Source organism: Dothidotthia symphoricarpi, assembly GCF_010015815.1.
Source record: "Dothidotthia symphoricarpi CBS 119687 unplaced genomic scaffold P153scaffold_11, whole genome shotgun sequence".
Classification (NCBI taxonomy): domain Eukaryota; kingdom Fungi; phylum Ascomycota; class Dothideomycetes; order Pleosporales; family Dothidotthiaceae; genus Dothidotthia; species Dothidotthia symphoricarpi.
In genome coordinates this window covers 279981-298774 of record NW_022985018.1, presented here as the reverse complement: position 1 = coordinate 298774, position 18794 = coordinate 279981, and the positions used below count along the sequence as shown (strand labels likewise).

At 54.3% G+C, this 18794-nt stretch overlaps 9 protein-coding genes across 9 annotated transcripts; 3 read left to right on the top strand and 6 right to left on the bottom strand.

Moving 5' to 3' along the window:
• Positions 1–941: 941 nt before the first annotated feature.
• On the bottom strand, positions 942–2108 carry P153DRAFT_25409 (uncharacterized protein). Its single transcript, XM_033662756.1, has 4 exons — positions 1622–2108; positions 1557–1566; positions 1305–1497; positions 942–1249 (listed from the first exon to the last, which is right to left on the bottom strand). The coding sequence occupies exons 1-3, from the start codon at positions 1754–1756 to the stop codon at positions 1325–1327; spliced, it is 318 nt and encodes a 105-aa protein (XP_033523178.1). The 5' UTR covers positions 1757–2108; the 3' UTR covers positions 942–1249; positions 1305–1324.
• Position 2109: 1 nt separating this feature from the next.
• P153DRAFT_25388 (AICARFT/IMPCHase bienzyme) lies at positions 2110–4674 on the bottom strand. Its single transcript, XM_033662750.1, has 3 exons — positions 4160–4674; positions 2749–4086; positions 2110–2698 (listed from the first exon to the last, which is right to left on the bottom strand). The coding sequence occupies exons 1-3, from the start codon at positions 4176–4178 to the stop codon at positions 2259–2261; spliced, it is 1797 nt and encodes a 598-aa protein (XP_033523177.1). The 5' UTR covers positions 4179–4674; the 3' UTR covers positions 2110–2258.
• On the top strand, positions 4596–6029 carry P153DRAFT_376169 (uncharacterized protein; the record flags this gene model as incomplete). Its single annotated transcript, XM_033669636.1, has 2 exons — positions 4596–5083; positions 5168–6029. The coding sequence occupies 2 exons, from the start codon at positions 4596–4598 to the stop codon at positions 6027–6029; spliced, it is 1350 nt and encodes a 449-aa protein (XP_033523176.1).
• A 3-nt stretch (positions 6030–6032) lies between these two features.
• On the bottom strand, positions 6033–6672 carry P153DRAFT_367129 (uncharacterized protein). Its single transcript, XM_033668197.1, has 2 exons — positions 6146–6672; positions 6033–6096 (listed from the first exon to the last, which is right to left on the bottom strand). Exons 1-2 carry the CDS (start codon positions 6369–6371, stop codon positions 6056–6058), a joined length of 267 nt encoding a protein of 88 aa, XP_033523175.1. The 5' UTR covers positions 6372–6672; the 3' UTR covers positions 6033–6055.
• Positions 6673–7543: 871 nt separating this feature from the next.
• Positions 7544–9973, top strand: P153DRAFT_367128 (uncharacterized protein). Its single transcript, XM_033668196.1, has one exon. It carries the CDS (start codon positions 8019–8021, stop codon positions 9492–9494), a length of 1476 nt encoding a protein of 491 aa, XP_033523174.1. The 5' UTR covers positions 7544–8018; the 3' UTR covers positions 9495–9973.
• Positions 9974–10415: 442 nt separating this feature from the next.
• Positions 10416–13045, top strand: P153DRAFT_341011 (NADH-quinone oxidoreductase). The gene is made up of 5 exons (XM_033665904.1): positions 10416–10545; positions 10598–10621; positions 10678–11060; positions 11111–12699; positions 12766–13045. Exons 1-5 carry the CDS (start codon positions 10428–10430, stop codon positions 12896–12898), a joined length of 2247 nt encoding a protein of 748 aa, XP_033523173.1. The 5' UTR covers positions 10416–10427; the 3' UTR covers positions 12899–13045.
• A 27-nt stretch (positions 13046–13072) lies between these two features.
• P153DRAFT_317111 (uncharacterized protein) lies at positions 13073–15419 on the bottom strand. The gene is made up of 5 exons (XM_033665012.1): positions 15006–15419; positions 14268–14941; positions 14132–14214; positions 13666–14074; positions 13073–13605 (listed from the first exon to the last, which is right to left on the bottom strand). The coding sequence occupies exons 1-5, from the start codon at positions 15121–15123 to the stop codon at positions 13210–13212; spliced, it is 1680 nt and encodes a 559-aa protein (XP_033523172.1). The 5' UTR covers positions 15124–15419; the 3' UTR covers positions 13073–13209.
• Positions 15420–15703: 284 nt separating this feature from the next.
• On the bottom strand, positions 15704–16712 carry P153DRAFT_367125 (uncharacterized protein). The gene is made up of 3 exons (XM_033668195.1): positions 16248–16712; positions 16105–16197; positions 15704–16050 (listed from the first exon to the last, which is right to left on the bottom strand). The coding sequence occupies exons 1-3, from the start codon at positions 16687–16689 to the stop codon at positions 15863–15865; spliced, it is 723 nt and encodes a 240-aa protein (XP_033523171.1). The 5' UTR covers positions 16690–16712; the 3' UTR covers positions 15704–15862.
• Positions 16713–16881: 169 nt separating this feature from the next.
• Positions 16882–18707, bottom strand: P153DRAFT_317106 (MFS general substrate transporter). The gene is made up of 3 exons (XM_033665011.1): positions 18479–18707; positions 17630–18423; positions 16882–17561 (listed from the first exon to the last, which is right to left on the bottom strand). Exons 1-3 carry the CDS (start codon positions 18658–18660, stop codon positions 17065–17067), a joined length of 1473 nt encoding a protein of 490 aa, XP_033523170.1. The 5' UTR covers positions 18661–18707; the 3' UTR covers positions 16882–17064.
• Positions 18708–18794: the final 87 nt, after the last annotated feature.

Below are 18794 nucleotides of genomic sequence, written 5' to 3'. Positions count from 1 at the left end.
GTAACCTTATCTGTGCATAGAGTTTCTGCTAGATGATACTACATCAAACATGAAGACCTAATCAGCTCGAATGAAAACCAACCCAATCCCAACACATGTATACAACAACACACACACACACACACCGTTTCACATTGACCACGCTCCCAGTGTAAACGCTCCCAGATCATCCTCTCAGACCATCCTCCCAACATTTCATCTACATGTCCGTCCAGTAGAAGGAATATGCAGAACCAAGGAGATTAAAGATTTCTAAACGTTAAAGAACTAAACCTCCAACCAGGAAACAAATCCCGCTGAACTATTGATCCATACCAAAGGATACCAACACCAACACCAACACCAACACCAACACTACGCAAGCAAGCAAGCAAGCAAGCAAGCAAGCAAGCAAGCAAGCAAGCAAATTAATCAAATCCCCACGTCTACACATTCCGAAACCGCAGTACCTTTACACCCCACCCCCAAGAACTCTAAAAGCATACCATGCCGTCTCAAACAGGAAATCCTTCACCTTACTACTGCCCCGCCGCGTGAGTCTACAAAGCAAAGCAGAGAAGAAAGAAGTTGCAGAATGCAAGGCACACTAAGCATGCCAGAGCACTTGACCAGCTGACTGATAGTCTACCTTGGAATTGGGGGCTGGGGAGGAGAAGAACATGTTGTCGGGGTACGGATAGATGGATGGGGAAGATGATGTTTAACTACCTAATGTGTAGATGTTGTGTTAACTGGGCAGTCATGTTACACAATACTGACATGACAATAATAAGGAGCATCAGGCCCTTGCATGTTGTACGTTGGGTCGGATCGGCCTCGCAGGGGGGAGGGCGTAGGATCGTGCGAGGAAAAAAAGCTTTGATGGGTGTATCAGTTCAATCCTGACTATCATCTAGCTGAAAGAGGGACTTGGGTGTCCGACTCGAACCAAGTCCACATCACCCAGACACACCAAGAGAGAAAGCAGGTCAAGTTTGATATCATCATGTTATTTCGTGATAATGTACTGGATCTACGCAAGCAAGCGAGGGAAAACCATGCCATGTCATGTTGCCAAACAAAGCACAACAGCCAAGTATGTCCCCTACACCGTGCCAGCAAAACAGCAGCACTCCATGCCGAGACGCCGAAGCCACGAGCAATCCCTCCATCCCATCCAATATCCCCAAAGCTTTTCGTGTCATAAAAATCCAACCCAGGCGTTTAGACGTTCATGATCGCATCGCATCGCATCGCGTCGACAGTTGCCCTACACGCACACCGTCAGCTCCCCACCCACGCCATCAAGATTTCGAAACACGCACCTTCTTCTACTTCTCCAAATCTACTCCTTCATCTGATCCTCCGGATCGACAAAGTCCTCATCATCATCCTCATCCTCATCCCCGCCAAGCTCAGCATTCGCCTTGGCAAAGTCAATGTTCTTGCCGCGCGTGCGACTGCCGATGATATTGGCGGTTTCGATTTCCTCCATGTTGTCCTCATCGGGCTCCTCAACTATGCCTTTGATCAGTATGCATATCCAGGACGTGGGTGTCAAGATGTGGTGGGTATACCTTCACCGGCCTATTGCGTTTCGTGTTAGCTGTGAGAACTCCAATGGGAAGGGTGAAAAACATACATGGTCCTCAATACCGGACTCGTCGCTGGAGTCCTCATCCATGGACTCCTCTACAGCCTGGGCCTTGCCCTTGCCCTTGTCGGCGGGGTCCTGCACACCCTCCATGTGCTGGTTGTTGTCTTGCTGGGCGGACATTTTCGCGTGTGAATTGGGTGGTTGAGTAGTTATTGAGGCGTTTGGATGCTGGAGCAGAGGGTGTCGTGTGCGATTGAGAGCGGTGGCGAGTTGTTTTGTGTTGGCGCGTGGAATGGAGGAACGTGAATCTGGAAGCGGTCAGCGTCCGTCCATTTCTCCAAGCTGCGCTAGCCTAGTTGGGGGCTGTCACCCCAGTAACGACGCCGCTGAGCAACAAATAGCAAATGTCATGAATTCATTAGTCGACGACGGTGCTTGACTACACAATTAATCGAGCAAGCATTCATTGACAGGTAACGAACGCGGATGTGAGGAGGGCAAAGGTGGCAGCACATGAACGGGAGTCCGCGGAGGAGAAGAAAAACATGTCAGAACACAAAACCTCCATTCCCAATATAATCCCATGACCTTTTCAGAGTCTTTTGATCCATCCCTCTACTATTCCGTACTAAAGCTCATAAATCATCGCACATAAACATCATAACCACCGTGTAGTAAACCTCTAATGGTGGAACAATCGAATGTGCTGCTCCACGAACGTAATCCCCAGCTTCTCGCTCGTCTCAAACACCGCGCCATCGTTCTGGCTACCCGTTGGGGCAGCAATGTATCCCGCTCCACTCCTCTTCGCGCGGAACACGTTATCGATGAAGGGGAAGAAAGCATCGCTCGACAGGGCAACACCCTCAAGCTTCTCCAGCCACTCTTTGCGCTCCTCAGCCGAGAACGGCTCAGGCACAGCACCCGACTCGAAGTGCGCTTCGAAGTCGTCACGCTCGGGACCCGACGCTGGGACGAGGCCAGAGCAGAGGAGATCGATGGCGTTTGACTTGGAGGGGCGCTTGGTGCCCTTGGCGAACTTGAGGGAGAGGGTGCGGCTGTGAAAGCGCATCCACCAGTTGTCAGCCTTGTCGCCGGCGAGACGGGTGCAGTGGATGCGAGCTAGGGGTCTGTCAGCGAGAACGCACCATCAGAGTCGAGCCAGGACTTACACTGTTGACCAGCACCAAGACCAATGATCTGGCCGTTGAGCGCGTAGCAGACGCTGTTGGACTGTGTGTACTTGAGCGCAATGGTCGCTACTGTCAGGTCGCGCTGGGCGGACTCGGGCAGGGGACCAGAGTTCTTTGGCACAACGACGGTGTTGAAGCTGTCTGACGGGACGATCTTGGCATCGTTGCGGTGCTGCTTCAGGGTGATGCCAAAGACAGTCCTTGACTCCTCTGAGCCGGGCACGTAGTCGGGATCCATCTGGAGGACCAGGTATTTGCCCGCCTTCTTCTTCTTGAGGATCTCGAGCGCCTCAGCGGTGTAGCCCGGCGCGATGACACCGTCCGAGACCTCGCGGCTGATGATCTTGGCAGTTGGCACGTCGACCTCGTGCGACAGGGCAATCATGTCGCCGAAGCTGGACATGCGGTCGGCACCACGCGCCCTGGCATACGCCTGCGCCAGACCAGACTTGTCGATGCCGTCAATGTCGTCCACCATGTAGACCTTCTTCTCGACGTCGCTGAGCGGCACACCGATGGCGGCACCGGCGGGCGAGACGTGCTTGAAGCTGGCGGCGGCCGGGTAGTTCAGCGCCTGGCTCAGCTCCTGGACCAGCGGCCACGCGTTCAGCGCATCGAGCAGGTTGATGTAGCCTGGCGCTCCGCACAGCACCTTGAACGGCAGTGGCTTGTCGGCCATGGCGACGGTCGCGGGCTTCTGGTGGGGGTTCGCGCCGTAGCGCAGCGGCAGGAACTGCTCGCCGTTGCCGGCATACTTCTTGCGGAAGAACTCGGAGATGGCGCCGTCGTAGGCGGCCGTCTGCTCAAAGGCCTTGAGGGCGTACTTCTGGCGGTTCTGCTCCGACACCTCGCCGTCCTTCTTCAGCTCCGTCAGCAGGTCGTGGTAGTCGCTGGGGTCGCTGATGATGGTGACGCGGGCGTGGTTCTTGGCGGCGGCGCGTAGCAGCGTGACGCCGCCAATGTCGATCTCCTCGACGGCCTCGGGGATGGTGACGTTGATGCGCGCGACCGTCTCGGAGAAAGGGTACAGGTTGCACACGACAAAGTCGATCTTGTCGATGCTGTTGGCCGTGAGGTCCGAGTCGTCCGAGTCGAGGTTGCGGGCGAGGATGCCTCCGTGCACGGCGGGATGCAGTGTCTTGACGCGGCCCCCGAGCATCTCGGGCGCCTTGGTGATGGCCGACACGTCCTCGACGGGGAAGTTGGCCTGGCGGATCATCTTGGCCGTGCCGCCCGACGCGAGCAGGCGCACATTGCACTCGTGGAGCCCTTTGGCGAGGTCGAGCAGGCCCGTCTTGTCGTAGACGGACAGGATCGCTACTGACGTTAGTATTTGTACTCGATCCTTCTCCCTTTTACTCTCTCGCGACTTGGACGGGATGTTGCTTACCGGTCTTTTGGCCTCCCATGTTGACAGATATACAATGGACAGTCAGCTAAGCAGTCAATTAAATTGTCAATCAAGGAAGGAGGGAAAGCAAGAGCAATGCTGGGGCGCCGTTTCACTGCAGCGTTGGGATGCCCCGCCTAAATTCCAAAAATCTGCCCCTCGTCGCCGAGTTCGGGCTGGCGGGATGCGTCTGGCGTCATTGGCCAGAGCGTCACAACACCACCCTGATGGTTGTACGCGATAGCCGTTGTATACGCGACTTCGACCTGGTAGATATTAGATCCTAGTATGTAGCCTAATCGATCCTTTGATCTGCTCCAGAGTTCCCTTGCCTCTTGCCGGCTAATCTGGATCGGGCCTCGGCGTTCCGTCTCACTCGTCTCACTTAGACAAGCAAGCCCACCACATCTTACCTCCTCCTAACCCTAGATACACCATGGCCGCCCACTCCAATACCGACCTAACAGCGCACCTGCACACCGTCCTCCAAGACCTCCACTCGACGCCCTACCCCACGATCCCCTGCCCAGAGAACCTCCCGAAACGCGCCTCCGTTGCCTTGATCCTGCGCGTGCAGCCAACATACACACACCCTGCGCCGTCTCCTACCACACCTACATCACAGAACCCAGACGCCCCCGACGCGCTTCGCGTCTTCTTCGAACAATCCTGGGTTCAGCACGGCGACCCAGAAATCCTCTTCATCAAGCGCGCGTCGCGCGTGGGAGATAAATGGACGGGCCATGTAGCATTGCCGGGTGGGAAGCGGGACAAGGAGGATGCGGATGACGGGGAGACGGCGGTGAGGGAGGCCATGGAGGAGGTGGGGATAGATTTGCGCTCCCAAGAGGACGGCGGGAAGGAGGTGATAGCGGTAGGGAACTTGCCGCAGAGGATCGTGACGACGAGTTGGGGAAAGGTGCCGTATGTTTCTCCGTTTAATACAAAGCTCGAGTTACTTTCGGTGTTGAGAAAAAAAGGTGTGAGGCGACGCTGATAATCGTCTAGATTGATGGTCCTGTGTCCTTACGTCTACCTCCTTACCTCGCCTTCCTACCCGTCCCAACGCCTCCAACCCACAGAAGTCGCCTCCACGCACTGGGTACCGATCCGCGCCCTCCTCGCACCTTCGCTCCGCACGCACGAATATGCCGACGTCAGCGCCCGCCTCGCGAAGTCAGAGTATAGCATCAAGCGTTGGTTCCTACAGGCCATGCTGAGCAAGATGATGTTCGCTGCTATCCACCTCATGCCTTCGAATTCCACGCATTGCGCCGAGATAGCAGGTTTCATCCCGCCAGAACATGTGGCCGAGAAAGGCAGGATAGTCAGCAACACAAGAGACATGTTAGTAGGAGGCTATAAAGAAGTGAAACCGCCGCTTCTGCTGTGGGGACTGACGCTGGGCGTCGTGTCGGACTTCCTGGAACACATGCCACCGCACAACGCGCTGGAGTTGTGGACATATCCTACCTTCACGTATTGGGACATACGGTTTGTGATGTGGGCCATGTCGTACTCGTTTCGACAGCAGAAATCTCTCGAGCTGTCGTCGATAACGACCACACATTCCAGCACGACGACGACGAGCAATCAGGATCTACCTGGCATGGGCAGCGAGGGCGTCGGTCCGCTCTTCGGAGACGAGAAACCTGCTGGCGAAGTCGGCATAGAGGGCTTGGGTGTTGGGCGCGGGTGGGGACAGAGCGGACGCGCGAAGATGGTCAGTCGAGGAGCAGCGGTAAACTCCATGCTCGAGGGGTACTATCCCATCGTGAGGAGAGCCGTCTTTGTAACGTTGGTGAGCAGGGTGAGCATTGTTGCGATACTAGGAGTTTGGTCGTGGAGGAAATATGCATCGAGCCGGTGAGGATGGACTGTTTGGAGCTGTGTACATCAGTAGAGACGGAACTTCTCGAACGTGTAGTCTGGAGTTGGTATGCATACAGCCGAGTGTCCTCGATGTACTTTGCGCTTACCGAATAGGAACGCAGTTGTCCGTAGTACTGGGATATGCCATGTGAGATCTAACACGAATCGTTCGTTTCGTCCCCAGGATCCACCACCGAAGCCCATTCACCGGGAGCTGCAAGCCTTCCTCCTGACTCAAAACCAACGGAGCGCCTAGAAGCTGCGCACATGCCGCCGAGATCCGACTCTTCGACACGGTCATCATCCAATGCTCTCTAAATTCTCGTACCATCTCCACCATTTTCCAATTTAAGGCCACACCCCGACGCTAACAACAGGCAGCTCCTCCTCGGCTCGACCTCAACGTCTGGGAGGACCCGTCCGACAGGTGTTAGTGGCGATCGTGGCCTGTGATCCACCGGTTTGGCAGGGTGAGGTGCTGGGGTTTGGCATGTGAAAGTCTGGAGATGAGTATTGGCAGCCCCACTTCTTCAACGTCCGCCTGTGAACACCAAACGGCTCAAGTGATGGCATGTGCAAAAGAAACAATGATGTACTTTGATGCGGGATGGACTCGTTCACCCAAAACATGGCATTCCGCCAAGGTACAGTATTCGGTATCCAAGTAGTTACGGCGACACGTTTGCATGTTGACTTTCGCCTTGATAAGACGTTTGTCGTAGTCTGAATGATGGTCTCTGAACAATAGTCTTTGGATTGTGGTCAGTCTGGCAGTCGGTAAACGTCTATCTGCACATGGTAGCTGACGGACGCTCGATATGCCTCGGAAGAAATCGGTTGAGTACGTTATCTAGAGGAAAGGCAGTCGGTGGCGTCTTCCAGCGAATTGTCTAACCGAGAGCTCATGATTGTTGAGTGCATCTCTCGCATGTGGGCAATTTCTCATCTGATAGCGATACCTATCCAGCAGGTGATGCTGCACAGTGACCTCAGACTCACCACAGCCTCACTCCACGTGCTGGCTACCAACGGGCAGACTCAACAGGTTGAGCCTCGGCGGGGGCGAACAAATAGGAATCGAGCTGAGAATTTCTGGGGCTAGCGCGAGACCCTGCAGATCGCACTACGAATTCTTGCGATCAGCATCCTGGAAGGCACTCGGTGATTGAGAGCAATTGTGCATTTCATTGCGCGTCTGTCTCCTGTTGCTGCCAACGGAGAAACTGTCTCGATCCTCGGGTATCGATAGCTGAATGTCGGTGTGCTCTGCCGAACCCGCGGGCTGTTGGATTGGGTACTTGGTACCTGGCCGTGGGCTCTAGGCGAGGCTATTCAGCCAGCGTCAGTGGGAAAAGACGCACGCTGAGAGGTGCAAACTAGCGGTCTGCTGTGCCAAGAGAGGGATCTGCTGTGAAATTTCGCGGCCCCCAGAGCGGCATGTTGGGCCAGAGAATATTGCGTGTCGCCGGTGCTGGCGCCAGCTGTTGACAAGTGGGCTCCCAAGCTGGCTCGCCTTTGTTGCGGCGCTGAATATGCTCAATGCGGTGGCAAGTCAAGGCAGCTGCTCAATGCCAGCGGTTTTTCCGAGTGGAGACATGGAGGTAAAATGTGTTAGTGTTGCGAGGTGCCGTTTATCAAACCGTAACCCCTGGAACGCTCCTTCTCGAACGCCTCTTGACGGTCTAACCTCTCCGCACTAATCAAGGGTCCACTCCAAATTCTTAGACACCGCCCTGAGGCCTTTAAAACGTCCTGCCCAATATTGTTATCTGTTCTTACCGACCTCCCACTCTTTCCCCTCTCCTTATCGAGGCCCCTCCCACCTTGCTGTCGAGGCACACAGGTCGAGCTCAACAAAAAGCGACCTGCATCTCAACAACTCTCCCACAGCTATATCGCTGTCAGTCTTTCTTTGAAGCCGTTCCCGCTTCTCAATCGCTCTTTGAGGTTGCTGTCGTTGCCGTCTGCACTCAATTCCATCACCACGATGGCCTCTACTACCGCCCGCGCTCAGCCTCACGCGCTGAAGCGCCACATCACCGCCGAGTCGACCCCGTCCACTATGGCCAACTCGCCCAACGAGTCCCCCAACGGCTCGGCCTCCAACACATCGCTTTCGTCGCTCGGCTCCGTCGACGAGGTCAAGAACACAAAGTCCAATGGTGTCCTTCTCGACACATACGGCAACGAGTTCAAGATCCCCGACTTCACCATCAAGGACATCCGCGACGCCATCCCCAAGCACTGCTTCGAGCGCTCTGCCGCCCGCAGTCTCGGCTACGTTGCACGTGATCTGGCCGTGCTCGCCACTACCTTCTACCTCTCCTACACCTACATAAGACCCGAGTACGTTCCCTCGACTGCCGTCCGTGCTGCTCTGTGGGCTGGATACACCATCATCCAGGGTCTGGTCGGTACCGGTCTCTGGGTCCTTGCCCACGAGTGCGGTCACCAGGCTTTCTCACCCTCCAAGGTGCTCAACGACACTGTCGGCTGGGTCTGCCACTCTCTTCTCCTCGTCCCCTACTTCTCATGGAAGATCTCCCACGGCAAGCACCACAAGGCCACCGGCCACATGGAACGTGACATGGTCTTCATCCCCAAGACCAGGGAGGTTTACGCTACTCGTGTCGGTAAGCTCATCCACGAGATCTCCGAGTTGGCTGAGGAGACACCCATCGTCACCTTCATCCACATGCTCGGCCAGCAGATTGGTGGATGGCAGATGTACCTCTTTGCCAACGTCACCGGCCACACTCACCACGACCGTCAATCCGAGGGCAAGGGTGTAGGAAAGCAAAACGGCATGTTCGGCGGCGTCAACCACTTCAACCCATCCAGCCCCTTGTACGAGAAGAGGGACGAGCATCTCATCCTGCTCAGCGATCTTGGCCTTGCCATTGTCATCGCTGCCCTGACCTACGTTGGCAAGATCCACGGCTTCTCGAGTGTCCTCGTCTGGTACATCATCCCCTACTTCTGGGTTCACCACTGGCTCGTCATGATCACCTTCCTCCAGCACACCGACCCGTCCCTGCCCCACTACGATGCTGAGACCTGGACCTACGCCCGTGGTGCTGGTGCCACCATCGACCGCGAGTTTGGCTTCATTGGACGCACTCTCTTCCACGGCATCATCGAGACCCACGTTCTGCACCACTACATCTCCTCCATCCCCTTCTACAACGCCGATGAGGCCTCGGAAGCCATCAAGAAGGTCATGGGCTCCCACTACCGATCTGACGTTGAGGGTGGTTCCATGGGATTCATCAAGTCTTTCTGGAAGAGCGCCCGCATGTGCCAGTTTGTTGAGCCTAGCGAGGGTGCTGAGGGAGAGGGTAAGGGTGTGCTCTTCTTCCGCAATCACAACGGTCTTGGTGTACAGCCCCGCAAGCTGGACGCGAAGCCCGTTGCTGGTAAGCGCGCCAAGATGGAGGTCGGCCCTGAGAGCGACAACGAGTAAGCTACAGGCTTGATCTTGAATGTGTGAGATGATGTCCGTTTATGTGGAGAGGCGTTATGGCTTAGCCTTGGAGTACAGTCTTGGGGCTTGCTTGGTCATGTTGTATTTTCTTGGAGTCGAGCGGTAGAGCTTAGACAGCATAAGACGATAGAGCTCGATATCCCCATTTGGAGGCAAAAGTAAGGATGCGCTTGTGTCAATGGCTGAGTACGAGGAGAGACAATAAACATATTACCGATTTCACCTGAGTGTCCTCCAGATGGTGATGAACTTCTGACCCCGCAACACATGGCTAGTAGGTATCAAGCGTGTGAACATTTCACCAATACACGGTGACTGGTTCGACTGGTTCCTGAACGGCTTGGTAATGGCGCACATGTGGTGCGTCAATGTGGCCCTCGTAATTCGTGGCCAGTTGGACGCACACACAACATCAAGATCTTAATATGGCATGAGCAGGTCAAGTCGAGCTTACAATCACTGCATGATGTCCAGTTGTGAGATGTCGAGTGACTGCAAATGGCTGCTAACAGCTAAAGATATATGTTGTCCCACGATTGAGATGATCAGGCCACGAGACGATCACAGAAGAGGTCAGGTCAGTAGAGAATATGTAGCGACGTTGGTAAGGAACAAGATATCATCAGAAAACCTCATCTGCTCCAGCTACCTCGCCCAGTGAGTCGTGCTCTGGGGCACGTAATAGAGGAAAGTGAGGTAGAGTTGCCAGACCTTCCTACAATAAATTGTGCCCGTAATGAGTTGAAGAAGAGAAGAAGTTGGGCGGGCGCGAAGATTTTGTAGGGCCGCGCTCTGGCCAATCACGGAACAGGAGATTACGAGAGGACGAGCGCCAAGCCGAATTCCTCCGTCGTCAACGTCGAGGTCGAGCTGGGCCGCAACAACACTATCGCCATCGCCAGAGCCCCCAACATGCTGCGGCAACAATTGATCCGGTCGCTGCGGAGGCCTGCCCACCGCGCAGCCCTCAATGGCAGCCGGGCCTTTACTGCCTCGGCCGTCCGGCCCGCAGAGGTCGAGCTCACCATCGGTTTGTGCCACTCCCCATTGCGGGCGGCGAGGCGTGCTAACGGCGCTTGCAGATGGAAAGAAGGTGTCGATTGAAGGTACGCACGCCCAGCATGAGGCCCCCAGCTGCACACACGTCTAACGCCCCGCACAGCCGGCGCCTCGCTCATCCAGGCCTGCGAGAAGGCCGGCAGCACTGTCCCGCGCTACTGCTACCACGAGAAGCTGATGATTGCCGGGAGTTGTCGTATGTGTCTGGTCGAGGTGGAGCGCGCCCCCAAGCCCGTGGCCTCCTGCGCCTGGCCAGTGCAGCCGGGCATGGTGGTCAAGACGGACTCGCCGCTCGTGCACAAGGCGCGAGAGGGCGTCATGGAGTTCCTGCTGGCCAACCACCCGCTCGACTGCCCCATCTGCGACCAGGGAGGCGAGTGCGATCTCCAGGACCAGTCGATGAGGTACGGCGGGGACCGCGGTCGCTTCCACGAGGTTGGCGGCAAGCGTGCCGTCGAGGACAAGAACATTGGGCCTTTGATCAAGGTGGGCGACCTGTTGCACGTGCGGCCAGGGACTATGCTTACGCGCGGTAGACATCCATGAACAGGTGCATCCACTGCACACGCTGCGTCCGCTTCTCCAACGACATCGCCGGTGCTCCTGAGATGGGCTCGTTTGGCCGCGGCAACAACCTGGAAATCGGCACCTACCTCGAGACTGCTCTCGACTCTGAGCTGTCCGGAAACGTCATCGATCTTTGCCCCGTCGGTGCCCTGACCTCCAAGCCCTACGCCTTCAAGGCAAGGCCATGGGAGCTATACAAGACCGAGACCATCGACGTGCTGGACGGCTTGGGCTCCAACATCCGTGTCGACTCCCGCGGTATCCAAGTCATGAGGGTCATCCCACGCCTGAACGACGACATCAACGAGGAATGGATCAACGACAAGACTCGCTTCGCCTGCGACGCCCTCAGCACACAGCGTCTGGTCAACCCGCTCATCCGTGTCAACGACCAGTTCCAGCCTGCATCATGGGAGCAAGCCCTCGTTGAGATCGGAAACGCCTACAAGAAGATTGCACCCAAGGGCAACGAATTCAAGGCTGTCGCTGGTCACCTGGTGGAGACTGAGACCCTTGTTGCCATGAAGGACCTCGCCAACAAGCTCGGTTCGGACAACTTGGCTCTTGACCAGCCCGGCGGTAGCGAGCCCATTGCCCATGGTGTCGACGTTCGATCCAACTACGCCTTCAACTCCAAGATCTACGGTGTCGAGGAGGCTGATGTCATCCTTCTTGTTGGTACCAACCCGCGACACGAAGCTGCCGTACTCAATGCACGAATTCGGAAGCAGTGGCTGAGGTCAGACTTGGAAATTGGTCTTGTTGGTGAGGATTTTGAGAGCACTTTCGAATACTCGAACCTTGGAGCCAGTGCCAACGACCTGAAGAGCGCCTTCTCTGGAGAGTTCGGCAAGAAGCTGCAGTCTGCCAAGAAGCCTATGATCATTGTTGGCAGTGCTGTCGCTGAGCACTCAGACGCCAAGTCCTTCTTTGAGCAGGTCGGCAGCTTCATCGAGAAGAACAAGTCCAGCTTCCAGACTCCTGAGTGGAACGGCTACAACATCCTTCAGCGAGCTGCTTCGCGAACCGGTGCATATGAGATTGGCTTCACTGTCCCATCAACCGAGGTCGCAAACACCAAGGCTAAGTTCATCTGGTTGCTTGGAGCCGACGAAATCAACGAGGCCGAACTGCCCAAGGATGCTTTCATTGTCTACCAGGGCCACCACGGTGACCGAGGTGCACAGCTAGCCGATGTTGTCCTGCCTGGTGCCGCCTACACCGAGAAGTCGGGCACATACGTCAACACCGAGGGTCGTGTACAAATGTCCCGCGCTGCTGTTGGTCTTCCCGGTGCCTCAAGGGAAGACTGGAAGATTGTTCGTGCAGCATCAGAGTACCTTGGCGCTGAGCTGCCGTATGATGATGTTGAGCAGCTCCGAGACCGCATGGAGGAGATCTCGCCTGCTTTGAGGAGATATGATGTTGTTGAGGCTGTGTCACAACCTGGATTGAGCAAGGTTCAGCTCGTGGATCAGAACAAGGGAGCACAAGCATCAGGCAAACCTTTGACAAGGGCTATTGAGAACTTCTTCTTCACAGATGCGATTTCCAGAAAGTACGTCAACGCCCCCTTCCATCATCCACTACTGCGGTTTGACATGATTACTAACATACGCCACAGTTCACCCACAATGGCCCGTTGCTCAGCGGCAAAGGCAGAGAAGAACCCAGAGACTAACTTTATGGCGCCTGGCGACCCGCATCCGCAGATTGCTTATGGGCCTGGTCAACCAGCGGCAGCGGCAAACGTATGAGGGTGTGCATAGAAGGGAAAGGAGTGGAAAGAAGCAAGCTTTGGAGTTTGTTGGAATTGTATATAGGCTTATATTTTCCCAGTGGGTTCTGGCATGCGAAACTCACAAACATGTAGAGTGAATGAGAATACCAGCGCGATTGTTCAGACTCATTTCTTTGCCTTTGTGCTCGATGTGAAGATTAGGAGACGTGAGTTGTGCATTTTATTTATTTGTTCATCGTCTGTCGACATGCCCGTGGATCATGTTCTTCTCGCGTTTTTGCGTCTATGTCTTGCCAAAAATGACTAATGAAGAAGAGATTTGCTAACTCAGGTACTCGGCGCAGCCGCCACTCGCTCATCGGGAAACCGGATCGCCCTCGTTGTACCACCAGCCGCCACCTCATCCTGTCCATCCCCATCCTGAGCAAGTGTCGCAGTCGCAGTCATCGGCACCGGAGCCTGAGACCCGGCCCGCGACTGACGAGCAGAGTTCTCCCCCGAGCGCATCACCGAGCGCCCAATGCGGACGACCCGCTGCGGAAGCAAGTCTGCTGCGCCTCCTCGGCGGCGGCGAAGCTGATCGCTGTTTGCAGTGGCGGCGCGGTCCTGGACGTGGAAGGGCACGGGGTCGTCGCTGTCTGTGTCTCTGGAGAAGGCGTTGGAGAAGGTGCGGGGGATCGAGAGGCCGACTTTGGCCATGGGGATGCATAGCCCGTGGACGACCTGTGTAGAGCGTGTTAACTGGACATGTAGTTGGACTGGGTTCGGGGGGAGGACACTCACAATCGAGCATATACACAGGAACCAAATCACCACATTCATCACCTCCCCGAGGAACTTTGCGTCCTCCCTTACCTCCCCGTCGACTTTGATCTGGTTCAGAAACTCCAGGCTCACGTATAGGTAGAAGATGGCGCTCACACCGATGGGGCCGAAGAAGCCGACGAATAGCGCCTGGCGTTTCTGCTCGATCTGCGGGATGTGCGTGTGCATGGCGTAGATGATGGGGAGGCGGCGCAGGATCAGGACGAGGATGCCCAAGGGGATTAGCCGCCAGATGGGAATCACGCTGTTGTGGTAGAATTCTGCCCAGGGACATACCGCGCCGAACCAGATGAAGATGGAGACGTTGAGGAGCATGTCGATTGTGGATTGGAACGAGTCGTCTTTTGTTTCGATGCGGAACCAGTCACTGTGGCGGTCTGTCAGCTTGGACTTGTTCACAGCGAGGAGAGGAGAAGGGACTTACTCCCAAGTAAACGTGTTACCAGCAATGAAGCAAGCAAGCACATCGTCACTCCCAATCATGCCCACAGTCCCCACGATGAAAAGCTAGCATCCGTTAGCAAAAAACATCCCCCTCCCAAGCACGGTATTCAACTCACCGCCAGCGTAATAGCAAACACCAAAAAGCTCTCCCGATCAACATAATTCCGCTCCTCAGCCCAATGCAGCAACTCCTTCGCTATCCACCCCACCACCGCCCCATAAACCACACTCAGCAAAATCGTATACCCCCACGTCTCACCAAACCACAACCCCACCGCCATCCGCGCACCGCCATGCTGCCCCAGCCCGCCAAACCCCACATGCCGCACCAAATACAGCGGGAGGAACAAAAACGGGTATCCCAGCCCATCATTCGCACCCGACTCGGCAACAACAATCTTCTGCAAGTCGCGCGGAATATTCTTATCCGCAAACTTGCCCTTGACGATGGAATTCGACAGCACGGGGTCCGTGGGCGTCACGCATGCCCCGACGGCCAGGGCGTGTAGGAAGGGTATATGCGGCACGAAGGCGAAGACGAGAAGGCTGGTTACGATCCACATTCCTACCATGCCGGGGCCGAGGAGCAGCGCAAGACTGCGCCATTCGGTTCGTAGGTACTTTGACGGGAGCTGTACGCCGGCTAGCACGAGCTGCACGCCGAGGACTAGGCGCGTGAAGTACAGCGTGATGGTGTCGAGGGTTTCGACAGAGTGGAGCGCGTATTCCTCCGGGCGGACTAGGTTTGTTGCGTGGGGCGAGAAGATGAGGCCTGCGAGGAGGGAGATTACTGGGTTGTTTGGTGAGTATGTTGTCGTGATGGGAGAGAGTCCGGGTTTTTTTTTTTAACTTACAAGCCTCCGAGAGGTAGAATTTCTCTTTGAACAGGTAGGATACTAGGCCGAAGACTGTTATGAAACCTCCCAGTGCTGCACACACGATGTTGAAGTTTGTGAGTACTAGGGTCGGCATAGTTGTTTCTCTCTCTCGCTTGGTAGATGGCGATGGTGGAGATGTGTGTATGTATCTTTCGCCAGTGTGCTTATTCGCACGACCAGAGTGTTCGGGCCTCAGATATGTTTTTGTGATTGCAATGTTGCTATTACATCATTGTTGTTATGCTGATAATTGGTACAACAATAACGTAGGACGATGCAAAGTTATGGACACTATTCTGTCAACGTATTGTTAAAGCGAGGCAAATTTTTCAAAGTGAATTTGACAGTATGTCAGTGAGAGTACGATGATACCAGAATGTGTCATATTCAAAATACACCTTGGACACGGGTAGATATAAGATGTACGGCATTTAAAGCCGCGGTGATAGTACCTTGGCATGACGCTACATGGAACCGAGATCCCTTGGCCGTAAATGGTTTCATGCTTCGTTTTGAGGTGGCATGATTTTGTTTCAGAGAACCTTTGAAAAGCATACTATTGCATGCAACTTGAGGGCCACACATCTCGAAAATTGCCGTACAGCTCCTCGTCGGTGATTGAGATAAATGGGAGCATCTTAAAAATTCAAGCATCGAGCGTCAATCATTTAAAAGGGCAACCATCGTAAGACGTGTAGATGGTGTGTTAGTATTCATTTATGAACTGCCATACTATCTCAGGCAACTCGCTCGTAAAGACACTTGAGCTCCACCCAATCACTTGCTCTGGGTAGCATGACCAGCAGTGTCTTGATAGGGCTTGATTGTCACATTTACCGCTTCTTCGTCTGTCCAGCAGGGCTCTGACCACTGGCACTCACGCTCCCCGAATCCGTCGTCTTTCCAGCCATCCACGACGCAAGATCGAAATTCTGAATCTGTTGCGCGGTATTCGTCGTCCCAGATCCCATCACACCGTTCTTCTGCATCTCCTCAAACTCTTCCTTCATCTCAGGATCCACTGTGCACGTGTTAGTGTCCCACCAACGATGAGGAAGGGCATATATAGACGTACTGTTCTCCATCAACATCGGCATGCCGAAGATCATCGCCATCGAGAAGATCGCCATGAGGATCATAGGGCTCTTGAGGAATGATAGTGGCGAGACTGCCCTTGTTAGCATCCGTCGCGACCACGTTCTTTACATGAACACTTACAGCCAGTACGCTCCTGATAAAACCACTTCTGCCCTACGGGCTTCACTTCCACTACTAACCCGTTTCCACCCTCACCTCTCGACTCCCCCTTGTTGTCCCACTCGTTTCCGAAGAAAGTCTGCCACGCTCGAACCATGTCCTTCTTCTCCCCGCTCCCCTCTACGGCCTCCTCGACGCTGACGTCTATGCGGAGGGGCTCAAACGCGAAGTCTCGGGAATGCACGATCGCAAGGTAACTTCCAGCGCTGACATTGTTGAAGTTGAAGGTGTTGGAGCGCGTGAGGTAGGCGTCTAGCGGGGGCCCGGAGGACTGGAGTGTTGCATGGGTTGTGGATGGTAGGGTAGAGGGATTTACGAGATTTGTTGTGGGAATTTGTAGGAGGAAGCGGGCTGCGGAGGAGAGAGAGACCAAAGAGGTCAGAGTTGCAAGTGAGGTTCGCATGGTTATTTGTTGGGTCGTTGAGTGGTGGTGATGATGTCGCGATTGAGGCGTGAACTGCGACCTCCTTCGGGGGTTCGGAGGAATGTTGATCCGTATCCTCTATCTTAATTCACTGTCGACGATCACATCTCTAGATATCAAGGTTTGTCTTACATTGGATATGGAACACCGATCGTTTGGTTATACGCTTTGATTGAAAACATCTTGTCTAAGAAATTTTGGCTGAAAATGTCTTGTATCCAAACCTTCCCCATGAAACTTGTTTTGAATGTAACCCAAAGTCTAATGCCTTCTAGTTTTTAACTCTCTATCTCTAGCAATATCATGTGCCATAGTTTGAAACACCCTTACTCTAAACATGATCAAAGACAACTATTACGCGTCTCTGGTGAACACAGATCGCTGGCGCCACACCTCCCCATACCGTAGTATCAAAACAGGAATCACCGCAATGCTCAGACTCAGAGCACTCAGACACATGAAACCCCACCCATATCCAAGATGTTCAGCCAAAGGACCAGATGTCAGTGGCAAGAATGTTCCCATCAGACACCTTGTCACAATGACTCCGGTCATGGCAGACGCGCTGTAAAGTCCACTCGCATCGACGACATACGCAGACATCGGCACACCAGCCAGGATGAGAGTAAATCCCATGAGCCCTACGGAAACCAATAGCAGAGGCACAGGAAGCCGCAATTGTGCAATCCAGCCGTACGCAGCTATCGAAAATGGCATAGCAAAGCCACCAATGATGCTGAGTGGGAGGCGGTACTCAGGTTTGCCGTTGTCGCCATGGGATCCGCGAAGCTTGACATAAATCCTGTCTAAGCCGAAGTTGCAAACCATGACACTAAGGAAGGAACCAACGCCTATGACACATGTCAGTGGTGATCCATAGGTATCTGAGGATACCATCTATTAAAGGTAGAGTACTTACTGAATGATATAAACGCTGCTCCAGTTTGTGCTGGCGTGAAGTCGTACACCTCCTGTAGAATAACTGGCAGCGAAACAGACATCACGTAAAAGAAACTGAACACCACTGCCCCGTACAGCGAAAGAAGCATCAGTACCGAAGACCCGAACAGCACCGCTGCCGGCCGGGTGATTGATTGCCACAGCTTCAGAACGTTCTCATGTTTGCTCTTTCTTTTGGAAGGAATCCCAAATTCTCTGCTTTCCGGTTGTAGTTTTGCGACTTGCTTTCGGAGGATCGCCATCTTGTACGTCTCCTTGAAGCACATGAGAAACAGAATCTCACACACGACAGCTAGACCAGCAGCAATGAAAAGGACTTCCCGCCAGCCCAAGGTCTGCGCAATTGCGCCACTGATGGTAGGTCCGATGGCACTTCCAATAAGGGGAGCGAGTATGAGGAAGCTCATCGCCGAACCTCGCTTCTCAGACTCGAACATGTCGCCGACGATCGCAGGGTTGAGCACATTGGATGCTACAGTAAGACCCGTGAGCATCCTAGCAGCAATGAAAAGCTTGGTGCTCTGACTGCTGGCTGCGAGCAACGTAGCTGCAATGAACAAGATGTTGCAGACGTTAATGACAGGGTAGCGACCAAACAGTTCGGACAATGGAGCAATGAGTAGTGGGCCGGCCGCTTCACCGAGCTCCCAAATGGTAACGAGTAGGGCACTGGTTGATGAGCTTGCATGTTTTCCATCGAGATCTTCCACGATTGAGCTGGCTACTGGAACGACGCCTATGCATGTGAATGTTCTGGGTATGTTGTTAGCAATTGTGCAAGATAGCTCGATTTACCCATTATTCTTACACTGTGAACGCCTGTAATGCGAGTACAAACACAATAAACCATTTGTACACTACAGTCCACTCCATGGGATTCCGCGAGTCGCCGTCCTCGAAGTCAAGGATAGTTTCGTCGTGCTTGCCATTGCTTATAACTTCCTCCAGAATTGGTCTGAGCAAAGGCTGCTCTTCACCTGCGTCGGCCATATTAAGTGTCTTCCAGAAAATTGTTGTCAACGATAAGACTCTTGACTAGAGGGTCCTCTTTTAAAGTAGTGGATATGATTCATAGGGCGGCTTACAAGGGTAAATTTGTAAGTGCATTAGCGTGACGGATATGG

Coding starts and splice junctions, on each gene's coding strand:
- P153DRAFT_25409 (XM_033662756.1), bottom strand. CDS start 1,756: ATGTCCGCCCAGCAAGACAACAACCAGCACATGGAGGGTGTGCAGGAC.
- P153DRAFT_25388 (XM_033662750.1), bottom strand. Junction 2,699..2,748: donor TCTTGGTGCTGGTCAACAGT/GTAAGTCCTGGC, acceptor ACAGACCCCTAG/CTCGCATCCACTGCACCCGT.
- P153DRAFT_367129 (XM_033668197.1), bottom strand. CDS start 6,371: ATGGTGGAGATGGTACGAGAATTTAGAGAGCATTGGATGATGACCGTG. Junction 6,097..6,145: donor TACTACGGACAACTGCGTTC/CTATTCGGTAAG, acceptor CTGTATGCATAC/CAACTCCAGACTACACGTTC.
- P153DRAFT_367128 (XM_033668196.1), top strand. CDS start 8,019: ATGGCCTCTACTACCGCCCGCGCTCAGCCTCACGCGCTGAAGCGCCAC.
- P153DRAFT_341011 (XM_033665904.1), top strand. CDS start 10,428: ATGCTGCGGCAACAATTGATCCGGTCGCTGCGGAGGCCTGCCCACCGC. Junction 10,622..10,677: donor AAAGAAGGTGTCGATTGAAG/GTACGCACGCCC, acceptor CGCCCCGCACAG/CCGGCGCCTCGCTCATCCAG. Junction 11,061..11,110: donor ACATTGGGCCTTTGATCAAG/GTGGGCGACCTG, acceptor TACGCGCGGTAG/ACATCCATGAACAGGTGCAT.
- P153DRAFT_317111 (XM_033665012.1), bottom strand. CDS start 15,123: ATGCCGACCCTAGTACTCACAAACTTCAACATCGTGTGTGCAGCACTG. Junction 14,215..14,267: donor TGTTTGCTATTACGCTGGCG/GTGAGTTGAATA, acceptor AACGGATGCTAG/CTTTTCATCGTGGGGACTGT. Junction 14,075..14,131: donor GGTAACACGTTTACTTGGGA/GTAAGTCCCTTC, acceptor AGACCGCCACAG/TGACTGGTTCCGCATCGAAA.
- P153DRAFT_367125 (XM_033668195.1), bottom strand. CDS start 16,689: ATGCGAACCTCACTTGCAACTCTGACCTCTTTGGTCTCTCTCTCCTCC. Junction 16,198..16,247: donor TTATCAGGAGCGTACTGGCT/GTAAGTGTTCAT, acceptor TAACAAGGGCAG/TCTCGCCACTATCATTCCTC. Junction 16,051..16,104: donor GCCGATGTTGATGGAGAACA/GTACGTCTATAT, acceptor ACACGTGCACAG/TGGATCCTGAGATGAAGGAA.
- P153DRAFT_317106 (XM_033665011.1), bottom strand. CDS start 18,660: ATGGCCGACGCAGGTGAAGAGCAGCCTTTGCTCAGACCAATTCTGGAG. Junction 18,424..18,478: donor GCATTACAGGCGTTCACAGT/GTAAGAATAATG, acceptor CAACATACCCAG/AACATTCACATGCATAGGCG. Junction 17,562..17,629: donor AGCAGCGTTTATATCATTCA/GTAAGTACTCTA, acceptor CATGTGTCATAG/GCGTTGGTTCCTTCCTTAGT.